General features: G+C 35.2%; 1 protein-coding gene across 4 annotated transcripts in view; it reads left to right on the top strand.

The window, feature by feature from the left end:
* Positions 1–16,505, top strand: part of NME7 (NME/NM23 family member 7) — a 171,904-nt gene that overhangs the window by 73,703 nt on the left and 81,696 nt on the right. For all 4 annotated transcript variants that reach the window (XM_010984472.3, XM_010984471.3, XM_010984474.3 and 1 more), the window contains exons 8-9: positions 13,695–13,759; positions 16,332–16,400. In XM_010984472.3, the coding sequence (XP_010982774.1) occupies positions 13,695–13,759; positions 16,332–16,400 (134 nt within the window). The remainder of the gene's footprint in view (positions 1–13,694; positions 13,760–16,331; positions 16,401–16,505) is intronic.

The raw sequence follows: 16,505 nt of genomic DNA, 5'->3' as shown, positions 1-16,505 counted from the left end.
CCTCGGCTCTCTTCAGAGCCTGGTGATATGTAGTACAGGCAGAAGATCTGTCTATACCCATCTGTCTGAATTAGAAGAAACAAGAATATAGATAAAAGAAGAAAGAAGAATATAGATAAAAGAATGGCAAATAGCTCAGGGAAAATACTGCTGTACCTGACAACGGTGATTATAGTATATAAATGTTTGGAATGATTGTGAAAATTCTATGGATTGACACTAATTATATGAGCTTGGAGACATTTCTTGACCTCTCCAAAGCTTCGTTTTTTTTCCTCTGCAAAATGGAGATGACAGAGCCTACTTCATAAAAAAGTTAATACAAGTGATGTACTTAGAACAGTTTGCATAGTAAGTGTAAAATGTTAGCTATTAATGCTAGCAGTTTTAGAGATTATATCACATGATAATTTAAAAAAAAAACAAACCTGAACCAGTAGTGTTGTAGTTACCTATGGCTTCCCCAAACTTAGTTTCTTAAAAATGGTTTATTTCTCACAATTCTGTGGGTTACCTGGGCTCAGTTGGTGATTCTTCTGTGGTACGCCTGAGGTCACGTGGGTGGCTTAATTCAGCTGGGAGCTGTGCTGGAGCTGGATGTACAAGATTGCTTCTCATCCTTCAGACCCTTCCCATACGAGTTCTCATCATTCAGTAGTCTGTCCTAAGCTTCTTTATGGCATGGTTGTAGGCTTCCAAGAGAGCATTCCAAGAGAATCCCCAATGTATCTTAATGTCCCAGTGGCTAACGCAGGTCACATGGCCAAGTCAGTATGAGAGTCGATATGAGAAGGAATTACACAAAGGCACAATTAGCAGGAATTTTGGTTGACTGGGGGCCGCCAATGTGGCAGTCTCCCTCAAGTGATATAAAGCGTCTTAAGACCTTAACATGGTTGGAATGAGGTACTCAATCCTGAACCAGTGTTGTTGTGCCATTGGTAGGCTAGACAGTGCTTCTCAAACTTTCGCATGCATCAGGACCACTGGGGAGATTTTTAAAATGCTTATTTCAGGGCCCTAACTTCAGAACTTTTCTCAGTTAAGTCTGGACTAGAGCCCGGAAATAAGCATTTAAACCTCCCCACGTTGTCCTGATGAACACCTGCTGTCCATTTTGAGAAACATTCATCAGGAATTCTGAGGGCAGGGAGCACCCTGCATTTCCTCTGGTGATCTACCTTTGTCGGAGGCTAGCCTTAAGAAATTTTATACCAAGTGGAAGATTCCTAGCTTGTTCTGTGTGGCAGGTTAATAGCAACCAGGGGGAAGACTAGGGAAGAGTCACTTTTCAGGTTTCAGTTGTTCATATAGCTCTACAGATTAGATTTTAGATTGGTGAGAATTTGTCAGAGTGATGGAAAATTTGGGTATCCAGGGCACTCTGCTGTACCAAAGTTGCCTAATACCTGTTTACTTCTTTACAGCAATTGTTTAATAAAAATAAGAGAAAAGTTAGATCTGGGGCAAGGTGGTCCTTAGATTGACATTTCTCTCTAGTGCGATTGGAGTGAAACCCAGGTTCATTGGAAGAGCACTAGAAGTGTAACATTAAGGAAAGTGACTTCTAAGATGGGTCTTTCAAAATTCTTAGTGTAGTTTTAGGCTTTCATAACTTTAGAAGTATAAATGCTAGAAACTTAATATCATTTATAAAATTAGATTTCTTTTGTATTTAGTCCATGTTTTATATTTTGAATATTTAAGCTTATGTTTTGGTAAATATTTTAAAAATGAGTATTTAATTGAAATTCAAATTTTATTTTATTATACCTTTGTAGCATTTATACTTCTAGGTTACTAAAACCTATATTAAGGCCTGTGGGATATCCTGTATGTATATTATTTAGGGGATGATATTTACTGGCAGGAGGATTATTTCATTTGAAAATAAGTTGGAAACTTCATCTTCCCATTCCTTTTTTTCACTTTTTAATATACTGATTCTGCAGTTACTATTCAGGGAAAAATATTATTGAAGTACGTTGACACATATGCCTTTGAGATATTGATCTGTTGACCTGTTAGATTCTAGACAGGCACAGAGACTTCAAGGAGGAGCAGGAGCAAGATTTTTTTGCAGAACTTTGATGACAAAATACCACTTGCTTTGCCTTTCTTCATGCACGTATATGTTAAAGGATCATGTAATTTTAGATCTCATGATAACTAATGCTGAGCATAGCTAGAAACGATCTAGACTTGAAAATATTATCTCAAAGTTTCTAAAGGTGGTTTGTTCCGATTCCTTGCCTTGCAGGAACCTCTGATACTGGTTTTTCCTTCCAGCCCCTCCTCTGCAGAAGTGCCTGTGTAATTGCACAGTGATAGGAGGAAGGCAGGAGTTTCTTCCACCTCAGCCATGGTCCTGCTCTTTGGGCTGCTTCTTTCCTCCAACCCAGGAGCTGGACCGATCCCTGTGGAGCTGGAGGCCAGGGATTCAGGCCACGTCATGCTACTTTATCAAGGAATGTTTTAAAAATGAAAAGCCGAAGTAGCATAATCTCATGTTGAAGACTTTAAAAGATGATTCACATTACATGACAGATTATAAATGCTGAAATTCTGACAATATAATTACAGTTGATTCTTATGAAGAAGAAAAGGGTGCACACATCTAAAGAAAAGATAATACCTTATAAGGGTCTCTGGAAAGCTTGGGTTTCCAAATGACATGTTAAAAAATGGGAGGAGTTGATACTTACGAAAGATGCTGAAGGGACATGATCGCTGTAATTGCTTTCCGAGCGGTTTAGTAAACGGTACCCTGCTATTCTGCATATTCACACCTTTCCTACTCTGGAAAGCCTGTGGTTCCAAGCAAGAGCTTGGAACCTATCACCAGCTTACATCAACTAAATCTTTGTTTTGTCTTACGGTGGCTTGTGTGTGTGCCAAGTAGGGGGTGAGTCACGCATTCCAGTTATTTCTCCACACCAGTTTTCATGGAGGTTGTTACAGAATAGCTTAGTTATCAAAGGGATGGTTTGCAGTGTCTCCTTAGGACAATCTTAAGGGTTTTAATTTAAGCAAATCGGAGAGAGCTCAGATGTCTCTGGTGTGCTTGAAATGAATCTTGAAAGTTTTCATATAGATTTATGTCCCAATTCTCTACTCTTTATTTTTGTTCTTTAGAGTATCCTGGATTTGAGGGCAGGCAAACTTTAAGCCAAATCTTGCTTAAGCGGTCGGCTGAGTCAGAAGATGAAATTTTCAATATGAGCTTTATGATGTTTGGCTTTGTATGATAATGCTTTCATTTAATCAGATTGCTTTTAGTTAATGTGTTTCAACATACATGACGCAGATTCTTAAGAAGTATAGTGTAACAGTTGGGTGATATATATAAAACCAATCTGAGATCTTTAGAAAAAGTCATCACTCTAAGAAAAAGATCTTACATTGATACATAATTAAATAAAGTTGAATGTTTTCTTTAGTAACTGTGTTCTTTAGGCATTGAAATTACTAGAATGCTCCTTTTAAGGAATAGACACCAGAAAGGTACAGATGTGGGTAATGCTGAGTTTTAGCCAGGAATTTGTCTTGGTAGCTCTTATTGGAATTCCTCTTCTATTAACAGAAGTAATACACATTATAGAAAATATAGGAGTACAGAAAAAATGTTTGTTTTAAAAATCGCTTACTACTGCCCTTCAGAGATTCTGTTTACAATGTGGCACGTTCTTCTTTCTCTGTCAGACAGCCAAGCACAACAACATGGATGAATTTTGCAATCATGAAGTTGAACAAAATAGGACATAAAGGCTATGTAAGACTATGAGTTATATGATTCTGTTCATTTGAAGTTCTATTCATATGAGACATAAAGGCTAGTTAGGCTATAAGCCATACGATTCTATTCTTATGAAATTCAAATATAGTCAAAGATCAACTATGTTTTTCGAGAATTGCATACGTAAGTAGTAAAGAAAAAAGAAGTGCATGGAAAAGGTTATTCCAAAGTCAGGTAGTTCCTGAGAAGAGAGAGGGTGATGATTGGAGAGGCACATACAGAGGGCTTCTGGGGTCCTGGCAATGTTCTGATTTTTTTTTATTTTTTGACCTGAGTGGTGGTTACCACAGATGTTGACTTTAAAATTATTTATTAAACTGAGCATATCTGTTACATATTTTACCATAAAACATGTACTTTTTATATTTTACAGTAAATATATAGAAATTGGGCAAGACATAGGATAGATGTTACAGTATGTTTTTACTTCATTAAAAACAAAAAGGCCCCATCTGTATATTTGTAAGTAAGTTGAATATTTCTAGAAGAATATATAAGAAATTAGTAGCAGCGATTGCCTCTAAGAAGAAAGACTGAGATTCTGGGACGGGAGGGAGATTTACTTTCACCATATACCCTTTTATTTCCATTTTGTGTGTTTCCCAATGAGGGATGCTCTTAAAAATTAAATGATAGCAGGTAGGGAAGTTAAGACCAAAAATTCAAAACTTAAGAATGTAACACCTTTATGACTTCCTTTTTAAGATGATGTAGGTTTGGAGTAGTGAGATTAAGGAAGAATTGGACTGAAAATTAAAAGCATAGACTTTTCAGAGCACATTACCCTTTTTCATGGCCAGGAGAGTGGTTATTGTGATGTTCTGTTGTCCGCAGAGGTCTTGCTCCCAGTCATGGTGTTCAATCTTTAGTGTGCATCTGGATTACCACATTCGGATTTTAAAATATAGACTCCTGGTCTGTACCTTCAGAGTCCCTGACTGAGTACATCTGTATTCCTGATAAGTTCCCAGGTCACGCTAATGCTATTTACGCAGGGACCACATTTTGAGAACCGCTACACAGCAAAGCTGCCCCCTACATAAGGACTATGCTGGAAAATAGAACAGAAATGGAGGCCCATACCCAGTGCATACAGAATGTGCTTCCAACAGACAAGAAGCATGAGTTATATAATTTGTGGCCGTGTTGCAGCATTACGTCTATTTTTAAGCCTGTCTATAATGGCAATGGAGGTCTTGCCAGCTGGGGAAATCAGAGAGCCATCAACAGAAGAAACAGTGTTCTTCTAATAAGATGCCTAAATTTGTGATCTCCTTAACTGTGATTTTAGATAGCTGGAATAAAGAAAATAAATGTTCCTATTTTTAGAAATTGTCAAAAGACTAGGTTTGAGAATCCTTTTCTTCATATGTCTTCTTTTTTTTTTTTTAAAGAATACAAACAACAGACTCATTTTAAGAAAGGGAAAAGATTTATTTACTTTGTTTTGTTCATGTTAGAGTTAATGGTTTTGAATTACCTTTCCAGTCTTTTTCATTGTGCTTGCCTATAAAGCAAACAAATTTCCGTTGATGAGTTATAACATGTATAGCATTTGTTTAATTATATTCATGAAAATCTCCGAGAAACATGAAGTCTACTTCACAAGAGGGATTGGCCTCTTTTAGTATTAGGAAGGATCTCCCCCTACCTAGAAGCTGGCAGTGTCCTGTGATGTAAAACTTAGCATTGATTTGTGATTGTATGACTGACTTGTTTTCTGTAGTAACCTGGCATTGACTTTGGACTTCTGAAGACCTATTTGCTTAAGAGTACAGAACTTTCAGTTTCTGCCCTGTCAACCTGGTATCCTACTTTGTTTTACTTGGATGACCCTTGTTTTAGAATTGAGATCTTTCAACTATGCTAGCTGCTCTTGGCTTCCTTTGCTATGCTGAGCCCATCCTTGTCTTCCCAGTGAGGGGCTCTTGACTGCCTCTTCCTGGAGATTTTAGGTCCTGTGTGTCTTCTTTGTTGTTCCTGCATTGGTGGGGAGCCTGCCTTTACTGTTTTCTACTCAGTTACATTTGGTGAATTTTAATATACTGAGTTACAATATTGTGGGTACATCTATAGAGCGATACTGGTTACTCTTTTAATTGCCTTGTAAGGAATTACAGATTATAGTTATTAGACATTGGTAAGGAAAATACGTATATTTTTAGATCTGGGTGTGCAGTGTGAGAATCAGAAAAGCTGTTAGATGAATTAGGTCTATATTTTTATAAGCCTACTTGCTACTAGAATAAATTTTATGGTCAGCTAATGGATTAATTTGAGATCCTTTAAGACTTAAGTGCCTTACTAGTTCTCAGCTTAACAATTTTGCTGAATCCAAACTCTCATCTGCAATTGATTTAATGTGATTCTACAATATTTTTGCTTACTAGCTGGCAAAAAGTCATAAACAGACGTTTGAAGCCAAACTGATCTGTGAGTTGATCTTTTTATCTGGCTGAAAATTACTGTAAGATTCCCAGTGAAGTGGTATTGACTAGTAACATACTTCCATCTAGGAAACAGAAAGCTTTTCCACCTGGTTTTTATGCCCAAGTTTATTTGTTATGCATATTGCTAGGATTAGTATTAAATTCCTTCTAGTGAATTCAGTAATGCTTGTGATTTCTTTTGTTATTTTAGCATTGAAAATTAATTTGAACTCTAATAATCTCTAGCTTTGACTGGGCTTTTACACTAATCACATTTTAAGGACACACTAGCCCCATTTTTTAGCTAAAATATCCTTTACTTTTATTTCGTTAGATTTAATTTTAGTATAACTCAAGTTTCTCCAATTTGATTTAAATTGGTTATTAATATTAAACATATCTGTTTTTGTATTAATTTTATTAGTTCATGTATTCTTGGCTATATCAAGATTAAAAGTTTTCTTTCACAGTTTCTTACCCAAATGCAAGATTTCTTTTTTGACATTTTTCCACCCTCCATATTTCTCACCACCCCTACTTAATATCAGTGTTGTGGAGTATAGTGTGTAGTACATTGTCTTGTACAACTGCCTGGCTGCTTCTTTAAAGTTGAGTTTTGTATGTTGTTTCATTCACCAAAGTGTCCTTTTCATGGGGTCTCATTTCTGTGAATAAGATTTTGTTTTCATCTGTTTATATGTTATTATTGCAAGGAGTAAGTTTAACATTCATAGTAAAAGTGGGTTTTTTTGGTTTTTTTTTTTTTTTTTTTTTTTTTCAAATTTTTCCATAGTATAAGAGTGGGTTCTTTGACTGCAAGCTTGCTTTCAAGTGTACAGGTTACTGTAACGTATAACACAGTGGAAAGAGTGCTTTTCCCTGGTTCTAGCTACAAAAAATTCCAGGGAAGGACTCTGATTGGTTTATGCCAATTGTAGGCCCATTTCTGGGTGAGTTGGTCTGGTCTAGGGAGCATAGTGCTTTGATTGACCTCATTTAGGTCTGGTGCCCACCTTTTGACTCCTGACAGAGGCCCATGATTATAGGGTCACATTGGAAGGTGGCAACTCCCTTTCCAGTCAAATGGTTTACTTTTCCTACAAGAGGATTGGGAGCTCCTATTCCCAGGCGCAGCAGGAGTTTTTAGAAAGACAAAGTCTGATGTTCATGATTAGATACAGGAGGTCCACTTATTAAAAAGGCTTTAAAGCAATCCAAGTGGAAGGTACCAGGGTATGAACTGAGGCACCAGGAGTGGAGATGGAGAGGTGATTTGACATTCAAAACATTTTAAGAGGTAGCATTCATGAGTTATAAACAAACTATTAAAAAAAACAAATTAGCTATGCAAACACCAGCCAAATAAAGTAAGCCATCTGCTTCGTCTGACCCCTTTGAACAGGTTTGCTATGGGGCATGCAATTTTACTTTTTATTTATTTATCTTGTTACTTCATTTACATAGTTATTGTCCGTTGTTCAGTCACCTAAACATTTTCTTTCTAGAACAAAGTAAAGGACGTACGGTCATTGACAGTTTGTTGTTTCAAACTGTTAAACACAGAACACGTTTCTTAAATGCCTCTTTCCTGCCTCTACGCATAACCAACTGAATAAAAAATAATAATAATAATAATAAAAAGCAGTATCCTTGACTCATGGCTCACTGTTCTTGGCACAATGCCAGTGTTACTTGGACTATAACTTTTATTGTTTGAATCTGTGAATAGAATTACTCTGTTCAAGTGGTACATTCCACAGGACATAGTTTAATGTGATTATAGATTTATAATGGATATAGATTGTAGATTTCTCCTTGCAGATTTGTTAATGCATAGGCTTAATACTACTTTCATATTTAGATCAGGATTCTTATGTAATCATGTAAAACATTATCTTTTATTGTAAAGACTTTTTAGGTATCCTTGAGATCAAATCACATAGTAATACTGAATTTATTTGCCTTGTAAAATGTGTCAACATTTGGACTGATCATGCAGAAGCAATGGTTGATAAAACTGCTGATGCCTTAGCACAAATCAGGATAGTAGCAGCAGATTGTACTAGTAGTTCATGTATTTTTAACCACCTTGCACTTGCAGAAAAATAAAAAAAGCCACTTTCACTTGAGTGTCCTTGATTAAATGATGAAAATTATTAATTCTATTGATTTTTGACCCTAAAGTCAAAATGTTTAGTGTTCTGTGTGAAAAAATGGAAAATATACATAAAGCACTTTTGATCCATACTGAAATAAAATACTGTCTTTAGGAAAAGCACATATATAGTCGTTCTACTTGAAAGAATGAAAGAAGTATGACTGACAAACTGTGGTCATTCAGATACGAGTATTTGGCATTTTCTTTAAAATAGGTGTATGTTTAAAAGAAATGACAACTGACAGTAGTTGTTGCCAAAGATAAAAATCCAAAAGAAGATAAAATTACAAATACAAATTAGAATTAGGAACTTGGGGAACTGTTGTTACTAGCTGCATACTTTCTTTAAAATACAAAATCCTGCTTAAGATTTGTTGACCTGTTGAATTTAAATTTGTGCCTTTAACAAAACTTGAAAAAACTTCAGCCATTATATCTCTAGATATTTTTCATCTTATTTTTGATTCCATTTATATGTTAGATGTTTTGGGATCTTTTTACTCTACAACTCTGTTCATTATTTTTCAAGTTTTTTCTCTTAAAGTCGCATAATTTCTGTTGATCTCTCTTCAGATTCACTGATTCTTTTTCTTCTCTTTTTTTGTTGAAGTATAGTCAGTTCACAATGTTGTGTCAGTTTCTGGTGCACAGCATAATAGTTCAGTCATACATATACACACATATATTCATTTTCATATTCTTTTTCATTATAGGTTACTACCAGATATTTAATATAGTTCCCTGTGCTATACAGTATAAACTTGCTGTTTATTTTATATATAGTAGTTAGTATCTGCAAATATTAAACTCCCAATTTATCCCTTCCCACCTGCTTCCCACCCTGATAACCATAAGTTTGTTTTCTTGTGAATCTGTTTCTGTTTTGTAAATACATTTGTGTCTTTTTTTTAGATTCCACATATAAGTGATATTATATGATATTTTTCTTTCTCTTTCTGGCTTACTTCGCTTGGAATGACAATCTCCAGGTCCATCCATGTTGCTGTAAATGGCATTTTTACTATTTTTTATGGCTGAGTAGTAGTCCATTGTATAAATATACCACAACTTCTTTATCCAGTCATCTGTTGATGGACGTTTAAGTTGTTTCTATGTCTTGGTTATTGTAAATAGTGCTGCTATGAAGGTTGGGGTGCATATATCTTTTCAAATTAAAGTTCCCTCCAGACACATGCCCAGGAATGGGATTGCTGGATCATATGGTAAGTCTATTTTTAGTCTTTTGAGGAATCTCCATATCGTTTTCCATAATGACTGCACCAAACTACATTCCCACCAGCAGTGTAGGAGGGTTACCATTTCTCCACACCCTCTTCAGCATTTATATCAACGTTTATCATTTGTGGACTTTTTAATGATGCACTCATTCTTTCTAATTCTGTCTATTCTGCTAAGTCTCTATTGTGAATTTTGTAGTTCAGATATTGTATTTTTTATTTTTATTATTTGATTTTTTAAAATAGTTTTTATCTTCTATTGAAGTTTCCTATCTTTCCATTTATTTTGAACATGTTTTTCTTTTATTCATTAATCATAGTGATAGTAGGAACTTAAAATCTTTGTTTCTGAATTCTGACATCTGGGTCATCCCCATTTGGTCTCCATTGTTTCTCTTTTGTCATGGAAATAGATCATGCTTTCCTGTTTCCTCTTATGTCACATTGTTTTGGATAGTGTCTTGATCATTGTGAATGGTATATTGTAGAAACTCTGGAAATTGTCATGTTCCTCAAAGGTATATTGACGTTTTAAATGCAAGCGGTCAACTTGTTGAATTTATCAGGCGGTCTCCATCTCCTTTTTGGTGAGTGACAACTCAAAATTTTCAGTTCAGTTCTTTTAATGGTAGCTGAGCTTGTTTGGAATCACTCCACACATAAATGCTTCAGTTTGTCTGGGATTTGAGTGACATGTGTACACAGAACTCAGGCTTCCTTCCATGGCTTTTCTTTTATTCTGAGATAATGTATCTACTCATTTGCCAGTGGCTATGGTTGCCCAAACTCTGTCTTCCTGTTTTTAGGCTTGCTATTTTGTAGGTTTTCAATCAAATTTTTAGTGCAGACTGTGGCTTTCCCTCAGGCTAAACACTGAAAAAAATACAGAATCCACTCAGCCTCCTGGTAGCTGTATTTTTGTGTTTTTTTTATTTTCCCCAGAGTCTTTAGTTATTATCTGTGGGAAGGTTATTTCAATAGGAGCTACCCAGTCAAAGTAGAAGCAGAACTCCCCTTTTCGTCTCCTTCTCTACTTTTTTTGTGTTTAAAATTGCTACCTCTATCATGAGAGGAGAATAATCACCTATAACTTTTTCTAATCAATTGCCTTTATTACTGTTTTTTTACATTTATGTTGAATCATTTTGGAATAATATTTGTATATGGCATGATGTTAATATGAACTTTTCTTCTCAGATCATTAAACCAACAATTTTTAAATACTTTTTCCCTTTCTAATGTTAATTACTCCTTCCCAATTTGCTATTGTTTTCAAATTGTGCTCTGAAGAGCCTTAGAGTCCCTCAGACTTGCATCAAGCAGAGAGTTATGATTGTATGTTTCTTTGGGTATTTCTTTTATTGACTTTGTACTTCAGTGAACAATAATTGTTAAACATCTACTACATGCTGGACAAACTATGCTAGTGTTACTGGAGATGCAATGAATACTAAGATGAACATGGTCCTTACCTCAAGGAGTTACATTGTCTAGTGAGTTTTATGTATCAGACTTCCATATCTGTATTGATTTTTTTAAACTAAAACTTGCAGAAACACAGTGAGATTTGGAGACCCACTGATTTTGTGACGTTAAGTAAATTGTCTTCTCCAAATCTTAATGTATTCTCATTTTATAGTGGGATAGTAGCCCCTGTTGTAGTGTATTGCTTTAAGGATTAAATCGAATAACTCATATGAAAGAGCTCAGCCCCTAATAATTATTAATTTTCTTTCTTCTTTCCTAATTTTTGGTTATATTTTTTCTATTGATAAAATACCTGAAATTTTGGTTATGTCCAGTGCCATCTGAGTGTTTGGTACATATTAGTAATAGGTTAGCTAACTTCTCTTTCCTAACACTCTGTTGATACAACTTTATTATCAACATACCATCTTGCTTAAGCCACAGGCTTTATCTTAGTTTCCAGAGTGTTAATCTCCTTTAATTCTCTACTACCACTGTATTCCAAGAATTTCCCTCTCAATTTGATATTGTGATACTACTGTAAAAGTTTTCTTCCATTCTCTTGCAAATCTCCTTTTACATATCCTTATTCACTTTCATTCTTCAGTCCCCAAACTCTAGACAGTTTCTCAACTCACTTCTCCCAGCACTCTTTGCTTTTGCCCTTCTTTTTGTGAAACAGGTAGTCATACGCTCTCATCACTTCAGCTCTAACCTGTCTGTACCCCTCATTAAATCTATCTGTTGGAGTACAACTCCACATCACCAGTTTCATACAGGGAGTTTATTTATCTATTCCTTGATTTTTTTTTTTTTTTAATCTTTGGATGTACTGTCTTCTCAAATGCTGGTCAATGTTCTGCTGTAAAATTCTATATCCAAGATAATTCAGTGTCTTTTTTCTTAATTTGGTTTCATAGCTTATTTTCTTTTAAAAGTGCTATCATCTTTCTAGTCAGTTAGACTCAAAACCTTTATTCCTTCATCTTCATACTCTATGTCCAGTTTAATCCTGTTATTTCTTGTTTGGAAATATCTTATATTCATTCATTCATTCTTTCTCTACTACTAGCCTCCAAGTCCAGAGAGCATGCTAGATGATTTCAACAGCCTTTGATATTCTTTCTATCCCTTGTTCCTTTCTTCAGACCAGCTTGCCCATCACTATTACATTAGTAATTTTCCTAAAATACTACATTTATCCTATATTCTCCTGTTCAAGATTTTCAGTGATTCATTTCTTTTGGCAGTGTATATTTTGAAGGAAAAATTTGCTAATGGCTTCCCAGTGTTGACGTAAGTTATTTTAATTATAATGTAACTTAAATATGTCCAAATATAAAACTAAATATAAACTTTTGCACCTACAACTGTATTAACTAAAACAGGTTACAAATCCATTGCAAACAAAACTATAAAATGGATGAAATTTAAGTTAATCTTCATGTGACAAAGGATGTTTGCCAAAACTGAATCAGCAAGTTCTTTATGAACATGGTACTGAGTGCTGTGAGTTTTGCATGGGTCTCTTCTACTCTTGACTTCTGAGAAATCTTTGTTTCTACAGCATGTTATGATAGCATTTGGCCTTCACTTGATACAAATGTATCTTTTGAAAAGTAGATCTATTATCTTTTTTTTCATCCCTTAGCCTGCTATAATTAAAATAGCCTATTTGACTGCAGTAAGATAGTAAATAAAAATGCACATTCAAGCACTGATAACTACTTGGTTGATTTTGAGTTATTCGGTAAGCATTAAGATGATTCAGAATATGGAGTGTATGTGTGTGTGTTTGTGTGTGTGTGTGTGTGTGAGAGAGAGAGAGAGGGAGGGAGGGAGAGAGGGAATTTTAGCTGACTTGAAAAAAAGAAACTTAGAAGACTTGTATAGAAAACTAATGGAATAACAAAATCAGTTCTAGATCTTCAGAGTCTACAAACCTCGCTGTAAAAATTGCTTATCCGTAGGATAAAAAACAAATTCCTCATGTCTGGCCTTCATCAATTTGGATTAAATGTCTTTCCTTTTTTGCTATTTTTTTTTTTAATTTCTTACTGTTGTGTGTGCATACTCACATTTTCCCAGGTTTGTGCCTTCTCTCTTGCCTCTTATACCTCTGTCTCTATGTAATCCCATCTATCAGTAGCCTTTAAGAGCCAGTTCATGCTCTCATTTCCCCTTGAAGCATTTGTCTGCCTCTTCAGTGATAATTTGATATTTCTCTTCCTTTGAACGCCTACTTTGAACTCCTCCTGTATCTGGTACTGTGGCATTTCATTTTTTTGTAATATCAAATTTTAATTGTTTGATTTTCATGTTCTTTACATCACTAGACTTCAGGGGCCTTAAAAGCAAAACAGTATCTTATAAGTTTTTTGCATAATCTTGAGAATCGTTGATATTCCTGAAGCACTTAATAAGTGAACCACGTGATCACTTGAAATGCTCAGTGTTAAGGATTTGGTTTCCCTTGCAGAAACTTGGAATTTCTTCATATAGAGTGTAATCAAAGTACTTTGATGTGGCAAATTTGCATTTCTCTAGAACTAAAATACCTTGGACGTTCTGTATTTTTTGTATTCATTTATTCTGTTTTTCAAAAGGACTGCTGGGAAAGATCGTGATGGCCATCCGAGATGCGGGTTTTGAAATCTCTGCTATGCAGATGGTAGGTAATTTGCAATGAGTCATAATTTATTGAGGATTTTTTTTGAAATACACTTTAAAATGTTTTACACTGAATTTTCTCTGTATACTTGTGAACTCAATGCATTAACATAAAAGGATAGGTTTACTGAGCTTGATAACCTCAAAGTCAGAATGGCTTTGAAATGATTTTACCCATGTAATCTTTCACTAACAGAACTGATATGCCAATGGTGCATCTAATTTAAGTATATAAGATAGGTTTAGATACAGAGGGAAATACCTCAGTGGTAGAGTGTGTGCTTAGCATGCACGAGGTCCTGGGTTCAATCCCCAGTACCTCTGTTAAAAAATAAATGAAGTGGGTTTATATAATTCCTGGAACTTTAGTTTCAAGATACAGTGGCTTTAGTTGTTCCAAGTGCGAAAAAAAAAAAAAGAATTAAGCTAAATAGTTACAATGAGTTTTCTTTTGTCTGGATTTGTGACTAAGAAGGAATGAAGGAAGAGAATCAGTTCAGTGTTTTCCCCTGACTTGGGCCTTTTGCTGGTTTCTGGACTTCCCCTCAGGCCGTCTTGGAGTTAGCACATTCCAGCTCCTCTGCTGGCAGTCTCACCAGTGGTCCTCCAGAGCCCATAACCATTCTGAATTGCCCTGCTGGTACATTTCTAGGAAATTTTTCACTGAAGAAACATTAACTTCTATAGAGCTCATATCTTTGTGCTGTTTTACCAGTACATTTGACAAGAAATTGGATACAAATTATTATAGGAATCAGGTAAATAATTTGGGTTTTACAATGTTTGAAGCCAGCAAGTTTATGCCAGTGTTATAGTGAAATGCCAGTTTTCTTACCAATATAGTTTATTTGCTCTTTTTCTGAGAAAGGAACTGCTTTTGATTTCTATGAAGTCTTAGGATCACCCCAAATCAGAGGTCAGGGCACTAATTTGGGTTCTGCCTATTTTGTGTCCCTGATTGGTGGGAATGCCAGTAAGCTGAAAAAAGGTCAGAAATAATCAGCTAGTTTGCAGAGTCATCAGGCACAACTTAGAGGCTGATGCAGAAGTTGATAGTTGAAGACTCCCCCCTGGGACTATAAAGAAATTGTTAGCCAAAAGGTTCTCAGAGTATTAGCTTGGTGATGTATTCACAGGGTTATAGGTTGTAAGACTCCTTCAGTAGTAATCATTGAGGAAATTTTAGATGTAAACATTGCTCAAACTCCAAATCTACAACCTAGCATAGTGATTGCCCATAGTAGGTGCTCATTTAAAACAAGAATAATTTTTAAAAGGATTAATTGACCCTATGAGGGAGGCATGGTAATTTAGTGGCAGTCAGTCATTGTGATTTTTGGAGTCAGAAAGCTATTTCTGAATCTTGGGTCTTCTGCTTTCTGGGTATGTGAATTTAGCCAGATTTTAAGCATCCTTATCTTCAGTTTTCCCAGTTAGGCAATGAGAATATTATTATTTGCCTCAGTGGATTATTTTGTGGATTAAATGAGATAACCCTATACAATACCTTGTAGAATTTCCAGTGCAAGTTACTAAGCACTTAATAAATTCTATCTTCCATTATTATTTTGTTGTATTAATAATACAACAAGTTGTATGAGTATCGAACAAGATACTGAAATCAAACAAACTTCCCTCTCTATAATAGGTATGTTGCCTATGAAGACAAGTCCTCCTGGTCTGAACTACTGTCTGGGTAGGCAGAAACTTCTCAGTGATCTTCAATCCTGGCAACAGGCAAAGAAGCAAAGTAGGGAGAAAACCAAAATTGGAAAGTGAGGCTATTTTTTTTAAATGCAAGGTTTTGGTTCTTGAGACTCTCAAACTTAATGAAATTTTATTTCTAACTAAGTTTGAATCTAGCCTGGAGAAGAATGAGTCTTTGTAGGTTAATCTTATAAGCGTACTCTGATGATTCCTTTTGGAAAGTAGTAGGATTTCCGGATAGAAGTGTTTATTACGAACCAGACTAACTAGGGATTTTTCTGAAGGCTTGAGAGGGAAAAGGTAGTATTTCCAGCTCCCTCTACAGAATCTGAAGTACTTTTCTTTAGTAATATTTCTTTCTTGTGCCACTAATCTATCAATAAACATCATTACATTGCATATAAGTCTTTTTGTATGAAAAACGAGGCTTTATTCAGCGACGTAGAGTATAGTGGTTAAGAGCATGATTGGTGGGATCAGAGTGCTTCAGCCAAGCGGTGAAGGTCACATAACCCCTCTGAGTCTTCACCTCATCTCTAAGTCGGGGTTATTAACACAACTTATGTTGTAAGGTTGTTGTGACAATTAAGTGAGATGATGCATGTAAAGGACCTGGAACAATGCTTGATACATGAAGTACTCAATAAATGTTATATGTTTTTATTTTTGATTAAAAATGATATTTATTATTGATGAGCTGACCTTTAACACTTTTTCTTCAAAGAGTATTTAATTTATTAAAGGTTGACATTTTTAAAGTAAAGAAAATATATCTAAGAGATCATAAATGTTGCGTGCTAAATGTGGCCCTTTCTGTTTGGTTGATTGGCTTATGTTTTGTTTTTATTTTTGTTTTTTTAATATAGTTCAACATGGATCGGGTTAATGTTGAAGAATTTTATGAAGTTTATAAAGGAGTAGTGCCTGAGTATAATGTAAGTACTGAAGTAAATGTAAAGCACTGGTAGTGAAAACGACTTGTGTCTCTCCAGTCTTGTAGATCTCAGCATTATTTATAATCATTAAAATATTTCTTAAAG

This window comes from Camelus dromedarius, chromosome 23 (assembly GCF_036321535.1).
Source record: "Camelus dromedarius isolate mCamDro1 chromosome 23, mCamDro1.pat, whole genome shotgun sequence".
In the NCBI taxonomy this organism is placed as follows: domain Eukaryota; kingdom Metazoa; phylum Chordata; class Mammalia; order Artiodactyla; family Camelidae; genus Camelus; species Camelus dromedarius.
This window is presented reverse-complemented; position numbering and strand designations above follow the sequence as displayed.